General features: G+C 52.4%; 6 protein-coding genes across 6 annotated transcripts; 4 read left to right on the forward strand and 2 right to left on the reverse strand.

The window, feature by feature from the left end:
- Positions 1–565: 565 nt before the first annotated feature.
- Positions 566–1,129, forward strand: A1O5_05249 (uncharacterized protein; the record flags this gene model as incomplete). Its single annotated transcript, XM_007745850.1, has 1 exon — positions 566–1,129. The coding sequence occupies one exon, from the start codon at positions 566–568 to the stop codon at positions 1,127–1,129; it is 564 nt and encodes a 187-aa protein (XP_007744040.1).
- Positions 1,130–3,795: 2,666 nt separating this feature from the next.
- Positions 3,796–4,465, forward strand: A1O5_05250 (uncharacterized protein; the record flags this gene model as incomplete). The annotated part of the gene is made up of 2 exons (XM_007745851.1): positions 3,796–3,889; positions 3,948–4,465. The coding sequence occupies 2 exons, from the start codon at positions 3,796–3,798 to the stop codon at positions 4,463–4,465; spliced, it is 612 nt and encodes a 203-aa protein (XP_007744041.1).
- A 1,761-nt stretch (positions 4,466–6,226) lies between these two features.
- On the forward strand, positions 6,227–7,170 carry A1O5_05251 (uncharacterized protein; the record flags this gene model as incomplete). The annotated part of the gene is made up of 2 exons (XM_007745852.1): positions 6,227–6,694; positions 6,898–7,170. 2 exons carry the CDS (start codon positions 6,227–6,229, stop codon positions 7,168–7,170), a joined length of 741 nt encoding a protein of 246 aa, XP_007744042.1.
- A 1,282-nt stretch (positions 7,171–8,452) lies between these two features.
- A1O5_05252 (uncharacterized protein) lies at positions 8,453–9,844 on the reverse strand (the record flags this gene model as incomplete). The annotated part of the gene is made up of 1 exon (XM_007745853.1): positions 8,453–9,844. The coding sequence occupies one exon, from the start codon at positions 9,842–9,844 to the stop codon at positions 8,453–8,455; it is 1,392 nt and encodes a 463-aa protein (XP_007744043.1).
- A 1,246-nt stretch (positions 9,845–11,090) lies between these two features.
- A1O5_05253 (uncharacterized protein) lies at positions 11,091–11,499 on the forward strand (the record flags this gene model as incomplete). The annotated part of the gene is made up of 2 exons (XM_007745854.1): positions 11,091–11,288; positions 11,380–11,499. The coding sequence occupies 2 exons, from the start codon at positions 11,091–11,093 to the stop codon at positions 11,497–11,499; spliced, it is 318 nt and encodes a 105-aa protein (XP_007744044.1).
- Positions 11,500–12,010: 511 nt separating this feature from the next.
- A1O5_05254 (uncharacterized protein) lies at positions 12,011–12,673 on the reverse strand (the record flags this gene model as incomplete). Its single annotated transcript, XM_007745855.1, has 1 exon — positions 12,011–12,673. One exon carries the CDS (start codon positions 12,671–12,673, stop codon positions 12,011–12,013), a length of 663 nt encoding a protein of 220 aa, XP_007744045.1.
- Between the last annotated feature and the right edge of the window lie 878 nt (positions 12,674–13,551).

The raw sequence follows: 13,551 nt of genomic DNA on the forward strand, positions 1-13,551 counted from the left end.
CTTGGTGCGGGGGAGGTTACCGCCTAGCGTCCACTTGCGTCCACCAACCTCCACCAACACCCCCGTTCTGGCCCCTGCAGGAGCTGCCGGAAAATTCCAGACACATCGGTGGGTCAATACTTGTAATGACGCCATATTCAGGTTTCATTTCGCTTCACATGATGGAGTATCACTTGCAAACTGTGATCCTCAGCAGAGAACCAGATCACCACGACCATTGCGGGGCCAGTGGCCTCGCTGTGGGAAACTCCATTCGAGAACTGACAGCTTCGAGAGTCCAAAACCGGCATCGACTGAAGTCTCTAGAAACCTCACGCCATTTCTGCATATGGCGGTACTCTCGGGATCGTCAAGGTGAGTTCGTCTACTTGGCATGCAGTGCTGGGTCTTGCACCGTTCTCAGGTCTATAAATCAGGCCTCATCTCACCCCCTTCGAGCCGTTCTTTAGCAGACCAGACCAGATCATCAAAACACTTCATGTCTAATACTGTTCGAAGAATCCCACACCGCGTAACTCCAGCCATCGTTAGTATCTCGAAGCCAAAGCGAACCCAGACAAGAAGCATGGCTCTCTTCCCACGTCTCCCTTCCACATTCGGGCCCTACCGCTCCGACTTGGGGCCATTTTTCAATCTCTTCAACGACACCTTCTCTGAGCTCCAGAAGCTGTCTGATACCGCATCCCGCACCTTTGCGCCCAAGTTCGACGTCAAGGAAGCCAAAGACAGCTACATCCTCGAGGGCGAACTGCCTGGGATCGACCAAAAGGACGTCGTCATCGAGTTTGCCGACGACCAGACTCTTACCGTTAAGGGCAGGACCGAGAGTTTCAGAGAGGAGGACGCCAAACCCGGCGCAGCCAATGGCGAGGGCAAGAAAGAAGAAGCTGCGGCTGGTAGCAAAGAGGTAGCCACCACTGGCCCCAAGGAAGTTGCTAAGGCCGAGCCGCAACACACCTACTGGGTCTCAGAGCGCAGCGTTGGTGAATTCGCCCGCTCCTTCTCCTTCCCCAACCCCGTCGACCACGAGAATGTCAAGGCTAGCATGAAGAACGGAATCCTGAACATCGTCGTTCCTAAGATGCAAAAGGCGAAGACCTCGAAGAGAATCGAAATCAACCAGGAGTAAAAAGCTCGAGTAACGGAACAATCAGAACAAATGGCGGGATTTCGAAAGTCAAGCCACCAACCCCAGATCTAACACGACAAAAACTGTTCAACCACGAGTTACGACCATTCGCTCTAGCACCGTCCTTTTCACAGTCACCTACAGTGAAATTCCTCCCTGCTCTTTACACGTTCCTTACCCCACAAAAAGCATAAATGACGATTCCAGAAGCGACGTTCTCTGATGAGTGGTGTTGGGCGTGAAGTTTTCCAATTATGGGTCTCAAAAAAAAAAAAACCAAAGCATTGCCAAGGGCGCTGTACAATACCTCATCAACGGATTTCTACCTTAGCTTCAGATAGTCTCCGTGATTCTGTAATGGCATTCATTTCAAAACAAGAAATATCCACGTTAACTATCTTTTGGTCCTTATGCTGCCACATTCGAGTTAGCACAGAGACATACTGCACATTAGTGCATTGAGTCTAACCGCACCCGGCATGGAGACGGAAGTATTTCTTGCCGAGTGTCAAGGTTTATTCCAGGACCACCGACCTAAACCAAAAAAAGGGCGTATAGCTTACAAGGATCATGAACCAGCATCATATCTGTGGACTGGGTCAGGAAGGAAAATACGAAGACGTGCAAGTAAAGGCTTTGCTAAGTTGCTCTTGCAGCCTTGGGATTCCTTCGAAGGCGCCGCTGTTTGATTATTTGCAGACGCCGAGCTCCGAACACGAGCATTTGACAGAAGTCTGGAGACACCGGGGGAAGAAGAAGGGACAGAAGCGAAAGAGTTGTATGCTCGCGCAAAAAATACGCTCGGGAGTTCTCGTTGCAGAATCAAATTGAACATCACCACGGCACGCACAAACGAGGCTGTCACCTCACACTTCCGTGTCGCTCTTCTCAGAGCCCGACATACAGGTTGCTCCACAAACATGCCCAAGGTCTCCTCCATTGACAGTGTGGACGGATAGGGGGTGTCACCTCTCCAGGTTGCAAGAATGACAAACTACGGAACTGGAGAAAGTCGGGGCAAGGCCGTAAAAAAAATGGCATATGTGCCACGTTCTGAGTGGCACCATCATCCCATTCCTGCTCTCTCCTATTTCATCCCCAACAACTAGCTAAACGCTCGCATAGAGAAGGGCGCTCGTCATTATGGATGTCGGCTCGGAAGTAGCATGAAGGAAAAGCTATACTGCCTTGTAAGCAATGTACTGTGAACACGCCATGGAGGGAGGTCAGATGAAGAACTAGCGACAACTGAAGTGTCATGCAGGCCTTTCAAGCATGTGCTATCCAAACCCGACATGACGACGATGAAGGAATTTGAGGTCGACACATCGTACCAAGTATGACGCAGTACTCTTCACAAACATCAGGAGATGAATTCGACTTTCGCTCTAATCATATCAAAACTTACAAGTCAGTCCCGTCTTCTCCTAGGCCGCAAATCACGGTTACCACGTGCGGTCTCCCTTCAATGGTGCTTCTGATCCCGGTCTCCTAGGACTGACAAAATCGCCACCGAGGAGCTGCTATTCAGATTTGCGGGGTCGTGTCCGGGCTCCTCAGGATTGCCGGCGCGCGAGAGTCCTCCTGATTGAGGCACTCAATCCCCCATTCAGCAGACCACGGGCGGCCTTGCGGTGGCTTGCATTGACCCGCGTCCTGAGGCCGATTAGGGGTGAAAAGGACGCAAATCTACTTGTACCAAGCACTGTATTTTCTGGGCTTTCATCACCGGGAATCTGTTGGTGCCTGCCCTTGCCGTCGTGACACACCGGCGCCCACGATGTTTCGGAAATGCAAAGCAACGCCTGAAACATCCAGCAACATCTCGCGTGATACCTACTGTACCAGTAGTGACAGCATGTATGACCTCGAAGATGTACCGTTGCTTAGATGTATCTTCTTCGGCAACGGTCCTGAATCATGTTGATAATGCAGACCAAAACTTGGAGAGAGCGCGCGCGTGCATATGGTCCATCTGCTGAGATGTTGTTCACACGATACCGACGTTGAGATCTCGTTCTGTTGCATCCCAGCCAGATGAATACCGTCATTTGGATGTTGCAAACCGAAACTGTTCAAGCGAGGATAATCGTGACTTGTTCATGTCGACATAAGATCTGGTGCTGGCATGACCATCAGAGCCATTTACGTCGAGGCAAAGTCAAATGTGGTGTGATGGTGGATCGGCCTTTGGACTGATGTCGTGCCGAGAAGCACCCAGAGGCAGCCAGAGGCGCCTGCAGGCTCATCCTCGGCGGCTTCCGGGGGCACCCCTTGGATAATGAGCTCGCCCAGAAGCCCCCCCAGGCCCCTTCGAGTTAGGCGGCAGCGTCCTGTCATGTCCGCTATGGCGTTTTCGTGGGTTGATCGATCAGGTGCCCCACCATTCCCGAATCTTCCTCTGACTGCCCGGCCATCACCAGACGCATAGACGAAAACCTCCCGACCACTTAGCTGTTTGGATGGAAAAACGAGCCCCGACCCAGCGGAGCGGAATCCCGTATGCGTCGCCATGCTATGATTATGGATTCCATAAAACGCTGAGAACAGGAGTGTCTGAGTCTTGCTTTCATCACTCTACCGATCCAAACAAACAGGCAGAATTTTATCACAAGTCCTCATCAGATCAACCCAAGATCAACCCACCTCTCTTGCAGTTACCTAAAATGGTTCAGTACGATCAATTCAACGGGATGTTCCCTCTCACTTCCCTCCCATCCCGCGGAAGGACGAACAATGCTGAGAATCCTCAAACACCAAGTACGTTCACCCCATCTGGGAATACAAATCATGGACGTTGACTGAACGAATGCTGCAGGCGAGCCAATCCACCCAAGAGTGAGGAGACTGTCCTCGACCAGTGGCCCTCGGCCTCATTACTGCGCCAGGTGTCACTTGCGACGAACGTCCCAAGAACGACATTTTCCGATTGAGCATGACTACTCCTCCAGCGAGGAGGAATGGGAGGGCTTTTGCCCCGACATCTCAATGCCCAAAGACCTTACTCCTCCACCAACACCTCACCACAAAAGACGGCACTCGTGCCTCTGCCCAGCCAGTTTGATCACTCAGGAGCACAAAAGCGGCTCCGTGTCACCGGTGCAGATGACCGTGAAGGAGGCTGCCGCCCGGTGTCCTCATTACGGCCAGCACAGCAAGTGCAACTGCCAGAATGTGCTTCCGGAAGAGAACTTGGAAGAAAGATACGGCCTCGTGGAAGCGCCCGGCCAGACTCGGCGGAAGTTGAGCCTGGAGAAGGACGCCGCGAATCAATTGGCCGGCATCATGCACGCAGAACTTATTGCAGATATGCAGGCCCGGAACAGCAGACTCTGAAGGGACTAGGTGACACCAGCCTGATCTTGCCTCTTTTACGGTGAGATACGAAAGCAATGAGGATTTTTGAATTGGTGCAAAAATTATGTACTTGTATATATATAATGCTACGGCCACAAGGCGTTCGGGACACCTTTTGGGGGGGGGGGGGGCACCAAGGAGCTACGGATTACGAAAGGCTGGGAAAAAGCAATGACGGCTTAGGGAGAGGGCATTTCTTCCCCGCAATGGATCCTCATTCAGACACGTTAGGTCAATAATAAGGTTAATAACTATGACTACTTCTGGCGATATGCGGTGACCTCCACAAATGGTACTTGTATACCCAAGTATTTGTTTCGAAAAGATGAATTGGATCTTGTCTGTCCCTGGACATGGCAAGGCTTGGGATCGAGTAGACGTGTTACTCTTTCTGGCATCGCGCCCGAGTACGTATTTCCTACTTGGTAGAGAGCGACATCAACTAATACGTCAAGGTACCGTGCTATTTTCGGCAACTCATCGCTTTCCCATCCATGACCAGGTGCAAGGCGTTGGGGCAAGGCTCTACAGTTTAAGGGGTTGACGCTTGGCACTCACTCGCTGGGTGGGACCCCGAAAAGGACGGATCTGTGATGGTTTTGGGATGGCCCGAATTGCTAGCTCGCGCTCTTTTTTGCAAACCCGAGCCCAAAAAAAAAGGTCACACCACCTCCTGAGTAACTTTCCGTCTCAGCCCCCCTTTTGTCTGCAGTAGCATCTTAGTAATGCTGGTCCTAAGGGTCCTCATTCTCCCCTGGACAGATGGCACATGTTATGCAGGAGTAAGCTAGTACCCAGTACCTCGTAAGTTTCACACCGTTACGCCCAATTTCGCAAGCCCCTTCATGGCGCCCTGCATTCGAGGTACTCCCTCAGTCTCTTCTTGAAGCTTGTTTCCTCTCCATGATTCCGTGGCTGTTTTCCCTATCTCCAACGCGAGATTATTCTTGATCAACCGGGCGAGGCCGATCCCTGGTCGCAACGTCAAAACATGTCACCGCGGGCTGGAACCCAAGTCGTTGTGTTAGATTGGCACAGTCCAATCATGAGATTGTAATGCTCCGGCAAAAGACAGTGTTTATTCAATCCTATCCCCCGCATTTATGACTTCTTCATCATGAGATCTTACCTGCATGTCCTTGTCCGCTGGCTGCCGCAATATGCGAACGTCCTTGTCCCTCAGTGGCCGTCGTATGATTGTTGCACAAAGGCACATGCAGGCGTGGGCAGGTAATGGTCCAGTCATCGTCGCCTAAGCATGGCATGCATTGCCTTATTTGCGCGTCTTTGCTTCAAACGGGACGAATACAAGGCCCCTCACGTGTGCAGAACCTTTTACACATCAGAAGGTGTGTGCGCGACGATCGACGGGTTACTGGATTCAGCCGCCCTCATCCATGAAAGCTGCGCCTAAACATCATCCATGCTTTCCGGCTGTTGGGAAAAGCAAACGCACGCAATGCGAGGGGAATGCCCCCATTGAAAACCTTGCTGACCTAGATATATAAGCATCCACGTTCACTCTTCGATCAAACACTGTTGTCCTTGACATCAGAGCATCTCGACATATCAGAAATCCCCCCTCCCCCCCCCAAAAAAACAACTTCCAAAGGGTTCGAGTTTCTTTGATCTCTGGAGAAAAGATCCAACCACGTTGCCCCCTTCTTCCATCAAAAGGATTAATATCAGCATAAGTTACCGGAACACCACAAAACCAAAAAACAAAAACCACCAACAACCATGCCTGGTCTTCCATACTCTGTTCCCTCGAACTATGTGATCCGTCTCATCGAGACCGACCCTCTCGCCGCCAGCCTCGGCCAACCAGAGCACTTGGTGCAGCCTCACCCGTCGCAGCCGTCGCATTTTCAGTTCCCGCGCACCTCGCTGCACCAAGCGACGCTGCAGTCACATTTCAAGGGACCCCATGCGCCCAGCAGCGTGCTGGCGCCAAAGTCCGGCACCGCGTTCGCCCCAGCCACCGACATCCGCGAGTCGCTGCGCGCGTACCACATTGAGATCGAGACGCCGGGCGTCACCGAGGAGAACAAGAGCGACCTCGTCATCACGTGGATGAGCCCGCACACCTTGCTCGTGCAGGGCATCGCCACCCGACCGAAGAATATCGGATTGATGGATCAGGAGGAAGGACAGAGAGTGTGGGAGGGCGAGGGCGAGGGATGGGCCGCCGAGGCGGGACATGGCAAGGTACGTCTTGATACGCGCATGACCCACTCTCCTCATTTCTTATGTTCACGGCGGTCCTCGTTTTCAACCCAAGCAAGCACCACATATGATCCATCCCCTTCCTTTCATATGCCATTTCCTATTTTTCACCCCCATTCACATGCCGAGAAAAAAAAGAAAAAAAATTCATCACACTAATTACCACTCTTCCAACCTTTCAACAGCCCCAGGAAGACACTGACGGGGGCCCAATCCAGCGCGAAAAGTCCCGCGAGACGATGGAGGAGGAGGCGCTGTCGGACACGACGCCGACAATCCTGCTCTCGGAGCGCCGCGTGGGTGCGTGGCGCCGCACCTTCACCCTGCCCGAGGACGTCGAGATGAAAGAGCTCAAAGCCCGGCTGGAAGGCGGGTTGCTGCGCATCGACCTGCCCAAGCGCAGCCTCGAGGATATGGCGGCGCTCAAGGGCGCCGGCGTGAGGATCGAGATCGAATAAGTACCTCCTTGTACTTGGGGGGTAAGGTTGCACGTGCCTACTCCGTACAGGTATGTAGAGGGACAAAAAAAAAAAAGTTTAACGCCAACACGTCGAAAACGCGAGCAATGTCTTTTTTCATAGAAAACTCATCTGTCGTCTATTGAGGATCTGGTATTCCGGGCAAAAGGAGGAAGGGGGGGAAACCGCAGGGGGCGAAGGATGAGGAGCATCCTTGCAAAACAAGCAACGGGGCGCCATGCATAGCTTTTCAAAAAGTTCTCTCTCGTGTTTGAAAGCTGGTCTGCTGCTGCGAAGCCAAGCCAGACCGGGGTGAAAATGCAATATTGATAATATTATAATGAATCCCATCACTCACTCCCTCGATCACTCGACTTCCGTACTCACGTAGTTACCCAATTGCCTGGTCAGTTGGTCGGTCTGTGCAGTCCGCTCGATATTTTCGTCGTTGCATGCGTACATGCATACATACATGCATACATACATCCACACATACACACACACACACAAAAATATAAAAACACATACATATACACATATATACATACATATACACATATATACATACATATACACATATATACATACACATACACACACACACACACACATATACATACACATACACGCATATAGACAATACATATTACTACATACAGACATGTCGCTTCGTTCTCAAGCTGCGCGCTTCCTCGACTTTTCTCTCTGTGGGTGGGGCTTTTTTTGTGGACAAAAATAGCGTCTCGTTGTAAACTTCACACTTTCAAGAAGAAAACCAAAGGGAAAGGATATACAGACAGATACATGAAATGTGTTTCGGAGCTCGACCCATCACTTTCTTTTGAGTGGGGGGAACAAATATCATCGTCAATACGTACATGACATACCCTTCAGGGTTGCTGAGGTTCTGGGGGGCCGGCCGCCCAGCCGCCCAAACCACCTTGAAACCTCTCAATCGTCCAACCCATCCCACATGCACTCACTCAATGTGCGCCGGGACTCCTAACAAGAGGTGCAATGATACTTCGTCGCTGTCTGTACATATATACACGGACACGAAAACTTTCCCAAAGCGCGACTTTCGGCAAGTGGATGAAAAGGGGTCCTATGCAGCCGGCAGCACAGCAGCAAAAGATCCCCCGCGCTGCTGCTCGACAGGTCAAGCGCCACAAGCAAGAAGAGACACATAGCCGAAAGGGGGCGTTGATATATGTACGGATGGATACTTGACATTTTTTTTTTTCTTCTTGCATGTTTTTCTTTCTTTGTTAATCCGAAAAATTTAGACTGCTTGAACCTGAAGATTCACCATCTGCTTGAGCAGACTGCAATCCTCGCAACGCACCAACTTCTCCAATACCCGGACCCTTTCGGTCAGTCTGTGGATTTCGTTTTCCATGTGGCGCATCTCAACTTCCGTCTGGTTGACGTAGTTCATCGCCTCGGTCAGCACGTCGCTCTTGCGCACTTTGGGAGGAGGGAGCCCGCTGGCCGAGTTCGCCGCTTCGGCTTCGCCGTCATCGCCGACTTTGGGCCCGTAATGAGACGCTTGTAGCGTGTTGTGCAGCTGGGAAATCTTGGCGTTGAGATTCTCGCGGTACTTTCGTTCTACGAGTGAATGAGCTTGCTTTGCACGTTGTTTGGCGTCAGCCTTGGATGGAGCGGTCGATTTGGTGGTCATCTGCTCGTCATCGTCGTCGTCCGACACCAGCGATGCCGCGGTGGTCATGGTTGGACTTGCTCGATTTTGCCGGCGGGCGGTAGCAGAAGATCTTCGCGGAGGTAGGGGGACGGTGTCAGGCTGTTCGCTGGTTGCGGTGGTGGAACTTGATGAGCGACGGGTGGTTGAAGACCGGGAGGTGGCTGTCGTACTTGTCCTCGTGCTCATGTTGGGTCGCTGATGGAGCTCGACAGACATGCTGTCGTTGCTGATCATGGTCTCACTGGGCGAGGTCGACCCTGTTATGCAGGGGACTGATGTGCACTCCTCAATAGGCGGGAGTGTGGTGAAGTTCATGCAAGGTGCGTCGGGGCCACAGCGTTGTGGTTGGCAGCTGTCTACTTGGCCTGCAATGAGAGGGCAGAGCTTCTCAGTCGAGTCTGCTTTGGATGCTATGGCAGCAGCGATAGGATCCAGATTGGTGATGGACCGGCTGGTGTTGAGAGAGTCAGAAGCTGATAACGTTGTCGTGAGATTGTTGTCGTTGTTTAGCATAGTTGCATCGTCATCAGCGCGTGAGTTGCTAAGGCTCGACTGATCCATGGGTGGAAGATTTGCCTCCATGTTCAGAAGCTGAGAGTAGGAATATTGGCTGTTCGAGTAAATGTCTCCTGAGGATCTGCGTGGTTCGGGAGACTGTTGATGAGAAGAAGAGGGGATCAGGCTACCCGTCGAGCCCTGGCGGTGATTGGAAGATCGAAGATACGCCAGCGGATCCTGATCTCTGTCCATGGCGGTCGAGTATTTTTGGTTTTGGTCAAGGGTTGGGTGTGCGTTCAGATTCCCCCGTGACGAAGTGAGCGGAGTCGTGGTGAAGTCCATCTCATGCCACCCGGTGAAATCGATGGAGTCGGGGTCGACGATGGCAAGCTGGGGATGCTGACTCTGAAATGCATGTTGCCCGAGGAAGTCAGGAGAGCCGTCCTGCTGGTGGAACAGCTGCCGGAAGCGCATTGCTTCCACTGACATGATGCCTTTCCCACTGAAGCAGTCGTTTCCTTGGTTTCAGGCCTTTGGTTGACACAACGGGGACCTCGACGTCCGAAAGATTACCGTTTTCGATGCCCGAGTCAACCCACCAGGCGCTTAACCGGAGGCCGTCTACCAGTCGTCGTCGCTGATGTCCTCGCTTGAGACCGAGATCGTGACCGTCGTTCAGCACTAACAGTCCAATACAGTGGGCAAGTTGCCGTCGATTTGGGGCGATAGTGTTCGAGGAAAGGAGGATGTCAGGCCACGATGACGGTGTTAAGAGGGAATTTTGGCGGTGGAGTTGCGTGTTTGATGAAGAAGTAAGTCGAGTGACAACGTTGGGACTCGGCACTGGAAGTCCGGAGAGTTCCAGCATCGACGCCGGCAGCCAGTGGATGAGTGAGAAAGCCCCTCGGTCACACCACGACCCCCACCTGCCGTATTGCCAAGTCTCTGGTGGCGACATCCTGGCCACTGTCAACCGTCTATTTATCGCTTAACCTTGCTAGCGGTACCGTCGTGACGGCTGAAAAAAACCAGCCGGGCCAGGACCCACGCGGAGATTGTTCCAGACTCGCGGGCATGAGACAGGTCGATAGCGATTGTAATGACGCCAATGACCCGGCAAAATGCTTGGAAAGTGGCGGTATGTAACCGAAATAAATCATAGTGGCCTGACCGTCTCCGTGGCGCCAATACCTCCCGGCGATGGGATCGACCAGTCAATCCTCCTCCTTTCACGCCTCTCCTCAGCCCTCAGCTCTGGCCCAACCTGGCATTCTCCGTCCGGGGCAGGTTCGGCATGCCCTGCATGTCCCAGGCACCTCGCGGAGGCGGCCGCGGTCGATCACACTGTCACCAGAGAACTTCTACTCTTTCTTTGCGACCTGGTGATGTGATCACACAACACCTGAGCCCTTGGAGATCTCTGCTGGTACAGTCTTGCTGATGAGGGCTGTAGAGAAACAACTCCCACCACCAATGGGTGAATTCGGGCACGTAGATGGTGCCTGGCCATGGCGACCAGATCCCAGAGTTAAAAACCGTCATGAGCCAGCACAGAACAAACGGAAACGGTAGGTCACACCAACACCAACACCAACGCCAACACAGCATAACATAACATCTCAACTCAATCTGCATCTGTGCGCCGTCAAACAAAAAGCCAGAAACATCTCCCCGTTCAGTCTCGCCAAAGTCACGATCAACTCTCTTCTCAGCCGCCAAAATGAACGCTGCCCGTCAAATCATCTCACGCCGCTCTGTCCTGGCCATGGGACCCCGACTCACCTCCCCTGCCCGATATGCCTCGACGGCTGTACCACACCATACATCTCACTCGACCATGTCTCCCAAGGATCGGCAGTTCATGCGAGGCATCTTTACTGTGGCAACCATTGCGACTGCAGGAGCTGTGGCCTATGGGGTAAGTCTTGCCGACCGATGATTTAGCTTTTGCAAATGTACCTCGTACGCTTTGCCAAGATCCAGACCGCTGACAAGTTGTCTTTCTCCAGGCTTCCAAATCAGGTGGACGGATGAACAGCCGCTTCGTCAAGCGAAACTCGACCCTGGACAGCAACAAATGGTTCTCAGAGAGCCAGGATTATAACACCATGCTGGATAGCAAACATTAGATTTGCGGTCCTTGGAAATGTCAAATCAGGTGATACATTGTAATGAATGAAGGCGTTCAACCTCTTTTGTGAGGGAGCCGGGATTGGTGGAACAAGATGGCTTGGAGTTACAGCGGCCCCTCCGGGTGGTTGGGTTATACGCGGGCTTTGGCGTTCATCAACAAAAGGGATCCCATGGAAGAAAGAAGATGAAATACAGAGATGAAAAAGCACGACTGGGTGTCTGCAAAGTTTGTGTGTCGTCAGCTATCTGACGACCATAAGGTTTCGTTTCGCCTTGTACATATTCCAAAGTACACTTTTGTGGGTATCACAAGAAAAACTCCATGTGAAGAAATAAAAAAAAAAAAGTTCCTTCCGTCGTCCAATACCATGCCCTTCCACAGTAACTTTCCGTGTGTCAGCCTGGTTCAAAGACACATTGAGACCTCCGATCGACAAGACTCCACGCCAAGAAGAAAAACACGAGAGCTGACAAAAAGATAGTGCAACTGTTCCCCGGATCTCAGCCCTATCCCGAATCCGCTGAGCGATGGGTCACAAGGGGTATAAGAGGCCGAATGGCCCAGACATCCTCCTCCTCTTCCTGGTCGTGCTTGGCGTCTGCGGAGTCGAATGTCGGGCTGGAGCATTCAGACCTTTGGCCCTCGCTTTCGTAGTCCGTGCAGCTGTCATCGCTCTCGGCTGAGGTGTCCTCCTCCTCATCAGACCAATTTCTGTCACAGCTGTCGCAGCTGTCGCAGCTGTCGTAGTCGCTGTCATCTTCCTCCTCTTCATCACTGTTGTAATCCTCGGCGTTCTTGTATTGAGCGGAAGCTGCCCGAATTTGTGCAATGGTTGCCAGTTGAGCTTCGAGCGCGGCTTGGAATTCTTTGAACGAGGGCACTTGGTGTTGGATGTAGGCGGATAACTCATTTGGTTCCGGCCTTGTCTCTGACGATGGCTGCGCCTGCTGGGCTTGTGCAAACGTCCGCGTTCGATCGTACACCGAGATGTGGCCTAGTACCCTCCGTAGTCTGGGTTCTTCGCGGGCTGATTCTGTATTCAGTTTCCAATGTGATTTGAACAGGAGCCTTGCAGCGGACAGAGAGGTCGTGTCTGGTTGGGGTTGGGACTTGGGCTTAGAGGCAAAGCAACGCTGGTCATGCGAGCAGAGGGCACCCAGCTGTTCCATGACGTGATGGACGAACGTTCGTTGCTTGGGAGGTCTGGCTACGGAAGAGAGGCAGCTTGGAGATATTTCAGCAGCAACTGTCCAGAACAAGAGAACAGTGAAAGCCTGATCGGGAGGAATCTGGGGAGAGATGTCTTCTTGAACTTCCCATTAGGCTGAGAAAAAGGACACGGACTGGTGCATCTAGGCCATGAATCAACATCGGTGTGGTCGAGAGGACCTACCAGTCCACAGTTTCTCGTGCTCAATCCTGGTCAGCCACGTTGACCTGGAATGGGGTCCACAAGGACCATGCCTCAAAGGGGAAGAGGAGACAAAGGGGGGGTGCGTGAAATCATTCGATGACCCAAGTTTTGGGAGCCCATGCGGCTGAAAGAAGATTCTGGGGATGGCCTTTCGCAGGACTGAAGAGAAGGTGAAGACGAGCTTGGACCAGAAGCGAGGGGCCTTCCGGGTGGCAGCCCTGTTCAGGAACCACTCAGCAAGCGACACGGTCAGGCCAAGTCGCCTTCACTGCTCCTCTTTTGGCCTGATGGGAAGCTAAGCGAGGGCCAGTCCTCGTCGGGTAACTATCGACTCTTTGAAGTATAATACAGTACCTACATAGACTTAATAAGGGGGGAGCAGGTGGGGGGGGGGGGGGCCTTTTAGGTACCTCGCAAGGGGGAAGAACTCATTGTCGAATGAGTCCACCATGGAATCTACCGTGGAAATACTTGTCAGACAAGGCAGAAGCAGAAAGAGGAGCAGATGATCCCAGGCTTGAGGGCGGGGAAAGGGAGCCATCCACGAGCCATCCACGAGCCATCCATGAGCCATCCACGAGCCATCCATGAACCATCCATGAGCCATCCTTAAGCCATCCTTAAGCCAGCTTG

Source organism: Cladophialophora psammophila (assembly GCF_000585535.1).
Source record: "Cladophialophora psammophila CBS 110553 chromosome Unknown aczJe-supercont1.7, whole genome shotgun sequence".
Taxonomy (NCBI): domain Eukaryota; kingdom Fungi; phylum Ascomycota; class Eurotiomycetes; order Chaetothyriales; family Herpotrichiellaceae; genus Cladophialophora; species Cladophialophora psammophila.